The following is a 15,521-nucleotide window of genomic DNA, read 5'->3' on the forward strand; positions in this document are numbered from 1 at the left end:
AAACAGATATTCCAAGTCAGTGAAACAAAACAGAGCAGGAGTAGTTACATTTAATCAGATAAAATAGATTTCAAGACAAAAATTGTAAGAAGAGACAAAGACGGTCATTATATAGTGATAAAGGGGTCAATCCAGCAAGAGGGTATAACGATTGTAAATAAATATGCACTGTATTAGTCCGTTTTCACACTGCTATAAAGAACTACCCAAGACTGGGTAATTTATAAAGGAAAGAGGTTTAATTGACTCACAGATCCACGTGGTTGGGAGGCCTCAGGAAACTTACAACCATGGTCGAAGGGGAAACTGGCACCTTCTTCACAAGTTGGCAGGAAAGAGAAGAGTGAAGGAGGAATTTCCAAACACTTATAAAATCATCAGATCTCATGAGAACTCACTATTACGAGAACATCATCGAAGAAACTGCCCCCCAGTGATCCAATCACTTGCCTCCCTTGACACATGGGGATCATAGGTCCCTCCCTCAACACGTGGGGATTACAATTCAAGATGAGATTTGGATGGGGACACAGAGCCAAACCATATCATGCACCCAACACTGGAGCAACTAAATATATAAGGAAAATATTATGAGAACTAATGAGAGAGATAAACTCCAATACAATAATAGCTAGACACATCAAAATATCCCACTTTCAGCATTGGGCAGATCTCACGGACAAAAAAAAAAAATCAAAAAAGAAACAGCAGACTTCATCTGTACTACAGAACAAGTGGATCTAAAGTTAGTTACAGAACATTTCTTTTTTTTTTTTTTTTTTTTTTTTTTTTTTTTTTGAGATGGAGTCTTGCTCTGTCACCCAGGCTGGAGTGCAGTGGCATGATTCTCAGCTCACCGCAACCTCCATCTTCCATGTTCAAGCAATTCTCCTACCTCAGCCTCCTGAGCAGCTGGGATTACAGGCGCATGCCACCACACTCAGCTAATTTTTGTATTTTTAGTAGAGACGGGGTTTCGCCATGTTGGCCAGGCTGGTCTCGAACTCCTGACCTCAGGTGATCCACCTGCCTCAGCCTCCCAAAGTGCTGAGATTACAGGTGTGACCCACCACGCCCAGCCATATATTTACAGAACATTGCATCCAGTAGCTACAGAATACACATTCTTCTCCTCAGCACATGGGTCATTCTCAGGAACAGACCATACGTTAGGTCACAAAACAAGTCTTAAAACACTCAAAAAACCTGAAATATCAAGCATCTTCTCTGACCACAATGAAATATAACTACAAATCAATAATAACAGGAATATTAAAAACTATACAAATATATTGAAATTAATATGTTCCTGAATCACCAGTGTAATGATGAAGAAATTAAGAATAAAATTGAAAAACTTCTTCAAACAAATGATAATAAAAACACAACATACTAAAGCATACAGGATACAGCAAAAGCACCATTAAGAAGAGAATTTATAGCTATAAATGCCCATGTCAAAAAAAAAAGAAAATCTTCAAATAAATAACCTAATAATGCATCTTAAAGAACTAGAAAAGTAACAGTAAACTGAACTCAAAATTAGTAGAAGAAAAGAAATACTTAAGTTCAGAGCAGAAATAAATGAATTTGAAATGAAGAAAACAATACAGAAGGGTGATTAAACAAAAAGTTGGCTTCTTGAAAAGATAAACAAAATTGGCAACCTTTTAGTGAGACTAAGAAAAAGAGAAGATCCAAACAAATGATATCAGATATGAAAAGGGAGACATTACAACTGATACGGTAGAAATTCAAAGGATCATTAGTGGCTACTATGAGCAACTATATGTCAATAAATTTGGAAAATCTAGAAGAAATGGATCAATTCCTAGATACATAAACCTACCAAGATTGAACCATTAAGAAATCTAAAACCTAACAGACCAATAACAAGTGACAAGAGTGAAGCCTTAATAAAAAGTATCCCAGTAAAGAAAAGCCTGGGGCCAGATGGCTTCACTGAATTCTACCAAACATTTTAAGAACTAATACCAATCCTACTCTAAGTATTCCAAAAAATAGAGGAGGGAAGAATTCCACACTAATTCTACAAGGCCAATATTACCCTGATGCCAAAATCAAAGACATATTAAAAAAAGAAAACTATAGGCCAATCTCACTGGTGAATATTGATGCAAAAATCCTCAAGAAAATACTAGCAAGCTGAATTTAAAAATACATTAAAAAGGTCATTAATCATGACCAAGTGGGATTTATCCTAGGGGTGCAAGGATGGTTCCATGTATGCAAATCAATCAATCAATGTGATACATGATATCAACAGAATGAAGGATAAAAAAATGATCATTTCAATTGATGCTGAAAAAGCATCTGATAAAGTACAACATCCGTTCATGATAAAAACCCTCAAAAAAAAACATGATACAAATGGAATATGCCTTAACATAATAAGCCATATATGACAGACCCACAACCAGTATCATACTGAATGGAGAAAACTGAAAGCATTTCCTCTAAGATCTGGAACATGACAAGAACATGTACTTTCACCACTATTATTCAACATAGAACTGGAAGCCTTAGCTAGAGTAATCCAACAAGAGAAGGAGATAAAGAGCATTTAAATTGGAAAGGAGTAAGTCAAATTATCTTTATTTGCAGATGATGTGATCTTATTTTTAGAAAAACCTAGAGTCCACCAAAAAACTATAAGAACTGATAAACAAATTCAGTAAAGTTGCAGTATACAAAAACCAACATACAAAAATGAGTAGTGGCCAGACATGATGGCTCATGTCTATAATCCCAGCACTTTGTGAAGATAAGGAGGTGGACTGCTTGAGCCCAGGAGTTCGAGACCAGCTGGGCAACATGGTAAAACCCTGCCTCTATAAAAAACACAAAAATTAGCCAGACATAGTGGCACATGCCTGTAGTGACAGCTACTCAGGATACTGAGGTGGGCAGACTGATTGAGCCCAGAAGCTCAAGGCTGCAGTGAGCCATGACTGTGTCACTGCAACCCAGCCTGGGAGACAAAGTGAGATCCCATCTCAAGCAATCGATCAATATCAGTAGCATATCTATATGCCAACAGTGAACAATCTGAACATGAATTCAAAAAAGTAATCCCATTTACAATAGAAACATACAAAATTAAATACCTAGAAATAAATTTTACAAAAGTGGTGAAAGATCTCTATAATAAAAACTATAAATCACTGATAAAAGAAATTGAAGAGAATATAAAAAAATGGAAGGATAGTCTATGTTTATGGATTGGAAAATCAATACTGTTAAAATATCCATATTAAACAAAGTAATCTACAGATTCAATGCAATCTCTATCAAAATACTAATGACATTCTTCAAAGAAAGAAAACAAAACCCTAAAATTTATGTGGAATCACAAGAGACTCAAAATAGCCAAAGCTATCCTGAGCAAAAAGAATAAAACTGGAGGAATCAGATTATCTGACTTCAAATTATATTACTGAGTTATAGTAACCAAAACAGAATGGTATTAGAATAAAAACAGACACATAAACCAATGGAACAAAAAGAGGACCCAGAAACAAATCTACACAGCTACAGGAAATGAATTTTCAACAAAGGTGCCAAGAACAAACATTGGAGAAAAGACACTCTCTTCAATATAAGGCACTGGGAAAGCTAGTTATCCATATGCAGAAGAATGAACCTTGATCCCTACACCTCACACCTTATGTAAAAATCAAATCAAAATAGATTAAAGACTTAAATCTAAGACTTCAAACTGTGAAACTACTACAAAAAAAACTGAAGAAACTCTCCAGGACATTGGTCTGAGCAAAAATTTCTTCAGTAATACCCCATAGTCACAAGCAACCAAAGCAAAAATGAATAAATGGGATGATATCAAGTTAAAAAGCTACTGCAGAGCAAAGGAAACAGTCAACAAAGTGAAGAGACAACCCATAGAATGGAAGAAAATATTTGCAAAGCTACCCATCTGACAAGAGATTAATAAGCAGAATATGTAAATAACTCAAACAACTGTATAGGAAAAAGTAATAATCCAATTTAAAAATGGGCAAAATATTTGAATAGACATTTGTCAACAGAAGACATATAAATGGCAAACAGGCACATGAAAAGGTGTTCAGGCTGGGTGCAGTGGCTCATGTCTGTAATGCCAGAACTTTGGGAGGCCGAAGCAGGCAGATCAATTAAGGCCAGGAGTTTGGGACCAGCCTGGCCAACATGGTAAAATCCCATCTCTACTAAAAATACAAAAATTAGCTAGGCATGATGGCACAGGCCTTTAATCCCAGCTACTCGGGTGGCTGAGCCATGAGAATCCCCTGAACCAGGGAGGTGGAGGTTGTAGTGAGCCAAGATCGCATCACTGCACTCCAGCCTGCGTGACAGAGTGAGGCTCTGAAAAAAAAAAAAAAAGAAAAGAAAAGAAAAGAGAAGAAAAGAGAAAAGAAAGAAAAAGTGTTCAAGGGCCAGGTACTGTGACTCACACCTGTAATCTCAGCACTTTGGGAGGCTGATGAAGGCAGATCACTTGAGGCCAGGAGTTCAAGACCAGCCTGACCAACACAGCAAAACCCCATCTCTACTACAAATACAAAAATTAGCCGGGTGTGGTGGCACAGGCCTGTAATCCCAGCTACTTGGGTGGCTGAGTCATGAGAATCGCCTGAACCAGGGCAGTGGAGGTTGCAATGAGCCAAGATCATGTCACTGTACTTCAGCCTGGGCAACATGGCAAGACTCTGTCTCAAAAAACAAAACAAAACAAAAGATGCTCAAAATCATTGATCATCACAGAAATGCAAATCAAAAGTACCATGAGATATCATCTCACTCGAGTTAAAATGGCTTGTATCCAAAAGTCAGGTAATAACAAACGCTGTCGAGGATGTGGAGAAAAAGGAACCCACATACACTATTGGTGGAGTGTAAATTAGTAAAAAACACCATGAGAACAGTCTGGAGGTCCCTCAAAAAACTAAAATAGAGCTACCATATGATCCAGCAATCCCACTGCTAGGTATATATCCAAAAGAAAGGAAATCAGTATATTGAAGATATATCTGTACTCTCATGTTTGTTGCAGCACTGTTTACAATGGCTAAGATTTAGAAGCAACCTATATGTCCAGCAAAAGATGAATGGATAAAGAAAATGTGGTACTTACACACAATGGAGTACTAGTCAGCCATAAAAAGGAATGAGATTCTTTCCCATTTGCAACAACATGGATGAAAATGGAGATCATTATGTTAAGTGAAATAAGCTATGCACAGAAAGACAAACATCGCATGTTCTCACTTATTTGTGGGATCTAAAAATCAAAACAATTGAACTTGTTCAGTTGAACTCTGAACAATTGAACTCTGAGTTCAAAACAGTTTTACTCAGAGAGACAGTAGAAGGATGGTTACCAGAGGCTAGGAAGGGTAGTGAGGGTGTCACGGGTAGGTGACGATGATCTATAGGTATAAAAAAAACAGAACAAATGAGTAAGATCTAATATTTGATAGCACAACAGGAGCCAATAGTCAATAATAATTTAATTGTGCATTTTAAAGCAACTAAAATGGTGTATCTGGATTGTTTCTAACCCAAAGGATAAATACTTGAAGAGATGGATACCCAATATTCCATGATGTGATTATTATGCACTGCATTCCGGTACCAAAATATCTCATGTACTACATAAATATATATACCTACTATGTACCCACAAATATTACAAAGAAAAGAAATAATAAAAAATCAATGACATAATTACACTGAATTAACTAAAATGGCTTGGTGGAATTCTATGTCAAAACTCATGTTTAAAAACCGAAGCCATCAACCTCTTAATTTTTTCATAATTTATTAACCTTCTATTCTTTCAGAAAATAATTTTCCTTTACTTAAAGAAACATTTCCTTGTTTTTTCCATAATTATTATTTTGCTAAATTTTATACAATACTGCAATAAATAGCCATGTATACCTATCTTTAAATACTATTATTTTTAATTCCTAACAGATATATTCACAAAAATAGGATTACTCGGTAAATGGGTATTTGCATGTTTGTGAGTGCCAATGTAATTTTTTAATAGCTATGACTATATTGCTTTCCCTTAAGACTAAAAATGTACTTTCCGTTAACAATACAAAAGAACAGCATTGCCCATTTCGTCTCCCTTATTCGCTTCAACAGTACGTTATCATTCTTTTTACTCTCTCTCAATCGAAGAATGGAAAATTGATAGATAATAATTTCTCTAATTTACATAGGAATCCTTTTCATATGTTTACTGGTCACTTTTAGGTTCTTTTGTGAATTTCTTATTGATATCATCTGAGTTTCTGTCTATTGGGTTGTTTTTCTTATAAGAATTATTAGTACAGTGAATATATTAATCATTTATCAGTCATAGGCATTATGTTTTTCCAATTTGTTGATGGTATCTTTCCTCCACTTAATGTTATAGGTAGTAATAGATGTCTACTTTTTTATTTCTACTTTCTAAATATCCTACATTTTGGTTATCAAATTCACACATATGCCCAAGTTCTACTTTTACAGTTTTCCAAATATGTTTCTGAAGTATTTATCATGTCATCTTCCTCCCTATTGCTTATTTCATCTGGAAGAATTTTAATATATGCTGTCTTTTTAGTGGTGTTTTAATTTCTGGAGAGGCAAGTATATCCCATTACTTTTTCACAAATTGTAGGACTACATTAAAGCATTTATTTTCCCACATTAACTGAATATTTAAATATCCAAATATAATAGTTGTGTCTTAAATTTGTTATAAAGAATATTTAAATGTCAAATCAACTCTACTGTTATTTTAATGGAGTGCTTTACTAATGGATATTGCACTGAGTTTACATACTGACTTGAGAAAAATGAACATTTTTGTGATGTACAATTTTCTCTCTTTGGCTATAAAAGACAGTATGGAGTCTTTTTTCCAGTTGGAAAACTGGAAAAATACAAGTAATGTTGGTATATTAAGTAACAGCATCCTGCCAATGTTAATTTTCTGATTTTGATAACTGTACCAGATTAAGACAGAGAATGTGCTTAGGAAATTTCCACTGAAGTATTTTGAGGTAGAAGGGAATCCTGACTTTAACTTACTCTCAAAATTCTGAAAAACAAAGCATAAAGAGAAAGAGAATAAATGTCGTAAAAATTTAACAATCACAAGATCTGGGAGAACAGTGAATAGGAGTTCCTGCTTTATTCTTACAACTTTCCTGAAAGCCTCAAATTATTTCAAAACAAAAGACTGATTCTGTCTCTCTCTCTCTGTCACACACACACACACACACACACACACACCCCTCAAGACCCCAAGACAGACTATCCAGCATGGAATTAGTTTATATTTTATCTTATTTGCTTTAATAAAATTTTGTAGCTTCATTCCAAAAAGCATGTGTACTTTTCTTGCAGAATTTGGCCCAAAACATTGTTTTTGTCATATTTATGAATACACTGTATTTCTGATTTCCATTCTTAGCTGGTTACTGACTGTCAAAGAAAAGCTATTAATTTTTTGCATAACTATCTCATACCTAATAACCTCACCAAATTCTCTTATTAACTCTGGTAGAAAAATGTTCAAGATCCAGGTACACCTCAGGACACAGGAATTAGATTTTCCTAGACCACAGCATTAGAAATTTGAAAGTAATCTTCTTTCTTTCTTTACTAGCATTTATATTAGCTGTATCTTGCACTTGCAAGAACATCAAAAATATGTTAACAACAGTGACAGTAGGTATCACTCATTTTTCCTGATTTTAAGAGATGACTTTAATCATTTAAAATGATATTTAATAGTCTTTACCATATTTGTATTGTTTTCTTATATAAATCTTTTTCTGTGAGTTTTAATATGGCTGGCAGCTAACAATCATCATATGCTTTTTTTCTACCTTTACTGATATCTTTGTGTTTTTTCTATTTTTAATTTGTTGATATAATTTATTTTGCAGGTAGATATCCTAAACAATTTTGTAATTCCAGTAAAAATTTTCAGTCATCATACTATATAATTCATTCTTTATATTGATGAATTATGTTATTTAAAGTTATAGTTTAAATTTTGTACTTATATTCTTAAGTGAAATTGGTCTTCTAGAGTTTTATTTTTCTAGAATAATTTTCAGATTTGCTGGTTGTATAAAATTCACTTGGAAGATTTTTCATCTTTTCTAATGTACCAGAAAAATGTCAGCAACATATGAGTTTATCTGTTCTTGATATGTTAGAAGCCATACAGTGCTTTTAAATATTTTTCCAATTCTATAGCAAATGTACTACTTGTCAAATTTTCTAGTTCACCTTAGGTGAATTTGGGTCATTTCTATAGCTACAAAACCATTAATTTCCTCTAGAAATTTGTATTTCTTATACATGTTCAGGCACAACTACTGAGATAAGCAATGGTCCCAGGATGAGTTTATCACTTAGTCCTCTCCTATGAGAATCCAAGGAGAGAGGTGTGTGCTCCCTCATTTCCTCAGCTACAAATACTGTTACGCTCTCAAACCCTAAAGACAGAGAAATTTCACACCTCTGTGTTCAGCTCCTCTCTAGAAACCTGGATGATCTTACCTTTGCCATAGAGATTTTCATTTCTGGCTAACTAGCTCTGTTTTGTCCAGAAAAGGCCAACTCCTTCACCAGTTTTCTTTATAGGAAAACCATCAGAGCCAAGACTTACCTCTGATTATTAAGATTAGAGCAGCCAAACAAGAAGCTTCTCTGATCAAGCTTCTGTGGTAGCTCAACTGCAATTGAGACAAGAGGGCTAAAGAGACATGTACTATCTCCCAGAACCCCCATGACTCTCCTATAAACCTAGATTTTAATTTTTTGATGACATATACTATGTTTCTTTGGACCTGCCATTTTACCGGGACAATTTCTCATGATTATCATTAAAAAACGGTAACTTCCACACACCAACCACATGTGTAACCTACCTCAAATTCCGCATGTCTGTGAATATCTTCTGCTCTCTGCCTGCTCAGGATAAATTCAGCTTCATTTGCTACTCTTACTAGATGATCCTTCATTGTCTGGCTAAGCAACCTGTAAGAAATGAATGTTATCAAATAAATATATGTATACACACACAACATAAATGATTATTCACTGCTTACGGTGGAGAGGAAGGAATACTTACTTTCTTCTTTTGACATCATACACAATGAGGTACCATTATTTCATGCTAAATAACTGAGGAATGTAACAACAGCAAAAGGTTACCCTTCTGGCAATAGCAGATTAGCTTCTATCAGACTAGCCATGTAACAAAAGCAACTAAAAATACTGGATTAAAGTTGTGTTTTAATCTTTTAAAATGCACTGGAAAGTTACCAAGGCAGCCAAAATTAACCAGTGAAGATCACAGAGAAGAAAGCACACAAAAGACAATCAGTGTGACTTTTTACATTAAGGCATTTGCTACTCCCAAGTGAGAACAGAAAAGCTACACAGACCTGTCACTAGTCTCACAAAGATAAATAGAAAAAAATTGAGGTTCACAGTCCGTCAAGGTGGAGGAGTCCCGGTAGACTACCCAAGAGTTACAGCAGGAATCAAGTGTACCCCAGAAAGCAAGAAATAGACCAGGCCTCAAAACACTGAAACAGACCTTCAGAGATTTGGTGATTGGTATTTAGGTTAACTGGCAGCCAAAAAGCTAAGCAAAGCTTTCAGGGTGGGGAGAAAAAAATCAGAAATACCAATGCAGGAGGGCCATGGCAAAACCCCAGGTTTTCAGAGTACCTCAGAAGGGCTACACACTAGGAGAAGGCAAACAAAATAGGCCAAACTCTCACAAGAACTTAAAAATAAAAACCCAGCCTTGAGTCAGCTCAGACCCTAAATTAATACAATCAGCTATTAGTCTAACTGCTAATCAGAAACCAAAAGGAAGTCCTTTCTAAAGGAAGATAATATCATAGAGACTTAAATTTACCCTTGCCATTTTAAAATACAATTTTCAGCATTCAGTCACCAATTAACAGGCACAAGAGACAATATCATACGAATGGAAACTAAATAGAAACTGGCTCACATCTGGACATTGAAATAAATATAGTTAATATGTTTAGAACTAATTGTGTAACAGAGAATTCCAGTAAAGAATGAAAACTGTAGAAGTACTGAAAAAAATAAATAAATATAAAAATAGATTTACTGGGTTATTAAGCTCAGCCAAAAAAGGAAAAATTTACTGAAAGATAGGTCAATGACAACTAGACTGAAACATAGTAAGAAAAATTAATGAAAATTGAACAAAATAAATAACAGACATATAGGACATGGTAAAAGAATCTAATATAAGTGTATCTGTAGTATAAGAAAGAGTAGATACATAATTAGAAAAAAGCAATATTTGAAGAGATAATGGCCAAGATTTTTCAAAACTGGGAAAAAACACTGAGCCATATGTTGATGGAGTGCTACAAAACCCAAGCAGGGTTTTTAAGGATACCCTGCTTAGGCAGTAATAGTAAAACTATCAAAGAAAAAAATTCTTAATAGCAGACAGTGGGAGAGGCCTTCAAAAGAGCAACAATAAGCCTAATGGAAGCCAGATAAGAATGCAATGACCTATTTGAAATACTAAACAAAAATACTACCTAAAAGGCCAGGCCAGTGGCTCACACCTGTAATCCCAGCACTTTGGGAGGTCCAGGCGAGAGGATCACATGAGGCCAGTAGTTCAAGACCAGCCTTGGCAATGTAGTGAGATCCCATCTCTACCAAAAAAGTTTTTTTTAATTAGCGAGGCATGGTAGTGCATGCCTATGGTCCCAGCTACTCAGGAGCCTGAGGCAGAAGCATCACTTGAGTCAATGAGTTTCAAGTTATAGTGAGCTATGATCACACCATGGCACTTCAGCCTGAGCAACAGAGAGAGATCCTCTCTCAAAACCAACCAACCAACCACCTAAGAATTCTATCCTCTTCAAGACCAGCCTGGGTAGCATAGTGAAACCCTGTCTCTACTAAAAATATAAAAATTAGCCAGGCATGATGGCAGGTGCCTATAATCCCAGATACTAGGGAGGCTGAGGTGGAAGAATGGCTTGAACTTGGGTGGCGGAGCTTGCAGTGAGCCCAGATTGCACCATTGCACTCCAGCCTGGGTGACAGAGCGAGACTCCGACAGAACAAATGAACGAACGAATGAACGAATGAACGAACGAAGGAAAAAGAGAGAGAGAGAAAGACAGAAAAGAAAGAAAAGAAAAGAAAGAAAAAAGAAAAGAAAGACGAAAGAAAGAGAGAGAGAAAGAAAAGCATTCTATCCTCAGTAAGTATCCTTCAATAATGAGATTTAAAGGGTCAAGAGTATACCACTGTGGGAAAAAAAAAGAGTATTTTTCTGAACTTCCTTTATCCACCTAAATGAAGAAGCTCCCAAAAGAATTTAGCTTTCATCAATCCCTTCCCAGGGAGTTTTGCAACCAAGGAAGATTGACTATTGTCAATAAAGATGAGAAGTTAGTACCAGGATGAGAAATTATCTAAATAGACATTGATACAAAACTATAATATCACTTAACTATTCTCCTAAGGGCCCACTTACTGTTCACAAAATCATTAGCTTTCCCAAATGTGCCCTTCATTACTTCACTTTTACCCTATTAAAATGGTATGTATATAACCCCAAATTCTAACCCCCTCCTCAAGTCACATTTTTCTCTGAATCTTTTTTTTTTTTTCTGAGACGAAGTTTCGCTCTGTCGCCCAGGCTGGGTATAATGGCACGATCTCGGCTCACTGCAACCTCCGCCTCCTGGGTTCAAGCAATTCTCCTGCCTCAACCTCCTGAGTAGCTGGGATTACAGGTACTCGCAATCATGCCAGGCTAATTTTTGTATTTTTAGTAGAGACGGGGTTTCACCATGTTAGCCAGGGTGGTCTTGAACTCCTGACCTCAGGTGATCCGCCCACCTTGGCCTCCCAAAGTGCTGGGATTTCAGGTGTGAGACACAGCAGCCGGCCGAATTCTGATAGACTTATGACTAAAAATAGGTCTTTTTTCTTGCTAAGCTGTGTTTGTCTGTTTAATTCACAGGTCCCCAAACAACAAACCTAAGAGGGTAGAGGAAAACTTTTCCTCATCATCAAAAGCAAAATAAGAACATTCCATGACAAATAAAATAGGGAGAATTTGTCACCAGCCAACCAACATACTTCACAAGGATGAAAAATAATATAAGATTGATACAAGTCAAGGAAAACAATTGGAGCAATGAAAATGACAAACGTGGGTAAATCTAAAAGTATACTGAATGTTTACAATAATTATGTAACTTCTAGAATTAAAAAATACTGCAATCTAAAATATATAACCACAGCATACAAGGCAAGAAAAACCAACTGAATTAGTGTTATAAGTTTCTTGTGTCATACATGGATTGGCAAAAGAATCAGTTTATGTAAGATGTTAATTATAATATTCATACTACAATCTCTGGGTAACCACTAAAGTTATTTAAAATAATATATAACCAACAAGCCAATGGGAAAAAAATTAAGCAACAAATACTTAGCTCAAAAGAAGGAAAAAAAAAGAAACACAAGATGTGGAGCAAATATAAAAGACATAAATAATAAGATGATAAATTTTAACCTAAACATATCAGAAATACATAGAAAGTAAACATTTAGTAGTAAAATTATTGTCAAATCAATTTTTTAAGGCATATGATGCTTGTAAGTGACACGATTTCAATATAAGGTTAAACAAAGATTGAAAAGTATAATTTCAGAAAACATGAACAATTTTTAAAAGCTAAAAGGTAATAAACTTTCTTTAGTATGAGAAGCAAACAGAAATAAAATAAACCTGTTAAATTAATAAAAGGATAAATGAACTAGAGATACAGAAATTTAGTATTTTGAGATTCTAAATTTGTATGCTGTTAAGAATATAGGCTACTACCAGATATAGAATATATAAAGCTATAGAATATTTTTTAACCTGACCTGACTGACATATCGAGAACATTATACCCAGTAAGTGAATAATAAATATTATTTTCAGGTAAACATGGAACATATAAAAAAAACAGGCAAAATGCGGGGTCACAAAGCAATTTACAGTGAATTTCAAATGATGGAATCATACTCAGTATGTTCTTTGATACATTTCAATTAAACTAGAAATAACAGGATACAGATCACTCTGCAAGAAGCTCTAAGCTGACCACTGACTTTCCTAACCTCCTGGTATCCACAGCATTATGTAATCTTCCCCGTTAGAGTGTAGGAAGGAGATGGGGCTTGCCTCCAAGCAAGAAAATATGGCAACAATGAAGGAATAACACTTCAATAATTACATTAAATAAGATGGTAACTTGCATCTTGCTAGCAGACTCTATTGATGCTCTCCCTTGATGGCTTAGCTAAAGAAAGCTGTCATGTTATGAGCTGCCCTGTGTAAAGGCCTCCATGGCAAGGAGCTGAGTAGAGCCCCAGACAACAGCCCGCAAAGAATTCAGACTCTCAGTCTAACGACTCAAAAGGAAGTGAATCCTGCCAACAATCACATGATCATGGAAGCAGATCCTTTCCTAGTCAAACATCAAATAAGACTGCAACTCTGGCCAGCACCTTAATTGCAGCCTTGTAAGTGAACCTGAAGGAGAGGCCCAGCTAAGCCATGCCTAGGATTCCTGACCAAGAAAAATTGAGATAACAAATGTATGTTTCTTTAAGGCTAAGTTGTGATAATATTGTTAACACAGCAGTCGCTAAGTAATATCATTTCATGTCTAAAAATTAAAGAATGCACCTCTGAAAAAAACCCACACATAAAAGAATACATCATAATGGAAATTAGGAAACGTTTGCAGTAAAACATAGTAAAAACAATGTGCCAAAATCTGTGGATTTAGATAAACCTTAAACCAATGCTTAGAGGGAAATTGATACACTGAATAAAAACACTAAAGAAGAAAAAAATTGTCAAAATAAATTATGCAAGTATTGAACTGAAGAAATCAGAAAAAGAACAGCCAGTGAACACTGAAAGTTAAATAAGGATAAGAACAGAAATTAAATAGAAAATAAAAAATACACTTTAGAAGATAAAGTTAACAGTTAGTTATTTGAAATACTGAAAAAATCCAAAAGAAAAATGTAAACAATTAAAAGTAATAATTGAATTTAGGAGGGTCATTGGATTTAAGGCAAATACACAAAAATCAACTAGATTATATGTATAGGTTACTAACAAAGTAAAAATGGTTTTTAAATACTATTTTGAAAAGCATTCAAAACCATCAAAATATGTAGGAAAAAGAAACAAAAATGTGCTAGAATTCTGCATGTCAAACAGAAAGAATGGTAAAAAAAAAAAAAAAAAAGTTAAAACTTAAAGAAAAAAGTATACCATGTTCATGAAAGGGAAAGGCTTGTATTAAAGACATCAGTTCTCCACAAAGCTATTTATAGATACAGTCCAATCAAAATCCTAGCAGGTCTTTCTGCATAATCTGATGAGTTCAAATTTAATTCTAAAATCTATAGAAAATGTAAACAAACAAGAATACATGAGACATTCTTAAAGAGGGGAAGAGAGATGATAATAATGATAATGATATTAAAAGACTTATAAGTAAGATGGTCTTTTCCAAAAACTGGTCTTAGATCAATCAACTGATGCTCATATGGACAAATTAACCCTGACTTCTACCTCAAACCATACAAACAAACCAATTCCAAATGAATCCTAGACAAGACCTAAAGATTTCAGGAAGTTTAAAAAGTTTCTAGAAGATTACATAAGAGAGCATCTTCCTGACTGGGTCAATGTAAAGACTTACTGCACCAAACAAAAATACACAAAACATAAGAAAAATAGTGACAAAATGAACTACATCAAAATTTAAAGACTTGTGCTTATGAAAGCCACCACTAAGAGAATTAAAAGCCAAACTTCAGAGAGAGAGAATATACTTGGAATAATTACAACCAACGAGGAACTGCTATCTTAAATATATTAAAAAGCCTCTTACAAATAAAAGAAAATGATCACAATTTTTAAAATGGGAAAAGTACACAAGCACTTCACAAAAGAAGATTTCCAAATGGTGAATAAGATTATGAAAAGTGTTCAGGATTACTAGTCATCAAGGAAATAAAACTTAAAACCATAAGATATACTATACTCCACAGAATGGCTATATATGTTTAAAAGGCTGGCATTACCAAGTTATATCAAAGATGTGAAGTAACAGGGACTCTTATAATCACAAAATAGATTAATAAAAATGTTCATGGCAATTATTTACAATAGCCAAACACTAGCAACTACCCAAATGTCCATTAAAAATAAAACTAATTTTTAAAATGTTGGACTTTCATAAAGTAAAATGCTAAGTAGGAAAAAAAAGAATCAATATTATGCATAACAATATGAATTTCACTAACAATATGAATTTCACTAACAATATTGAGCAAAAGCACACAAAAAATATAAAATGTATGAATTGCCTTGTATAAAGACAAAAATT

General features: G+C 34.6%; 1 protein-coding gene across 5 annotated transcripts in view; it reads right to left on the reverse strand.

The window, feature by feature from the left end:
- Nucleotides 1-15,521, reverse strand: part of LRBA (LPS responsive beige-like anchor protein) — a 799,485-nt gene that overhangs the window by 464,064 nt on the left and 319,900 nt on the right. For all 5 annotated transcript variants that reach the window (XM_055111907.2, XM_063603583.1, XM_034959239.3 and 2 more), the window contains exon 36: nt 8,964-9,072. In XM_055111907.2, the coding sequence (XP_054967882.2) occupies nt 8,964-9,072 (109 nt within the window). The remainder of the gene's footprint in view (nt 1-8,963; nt 9,073-15,521) is intronic.

This window comes from Pan paniscus, chromosome 3 (assembly GCF_029289425.2).
Source record: "Pan paniscus chromosome 3, NHGRI_mPanPan1-v2.0_pri, whole genome shotgun sequence".
NCBI classification, from domain to species: domain Eukaryota; kingdom Metazoa; phylum Chordata; class Mammalia; order Primates; family Hominidae; genus Pan; species Pan paniscus.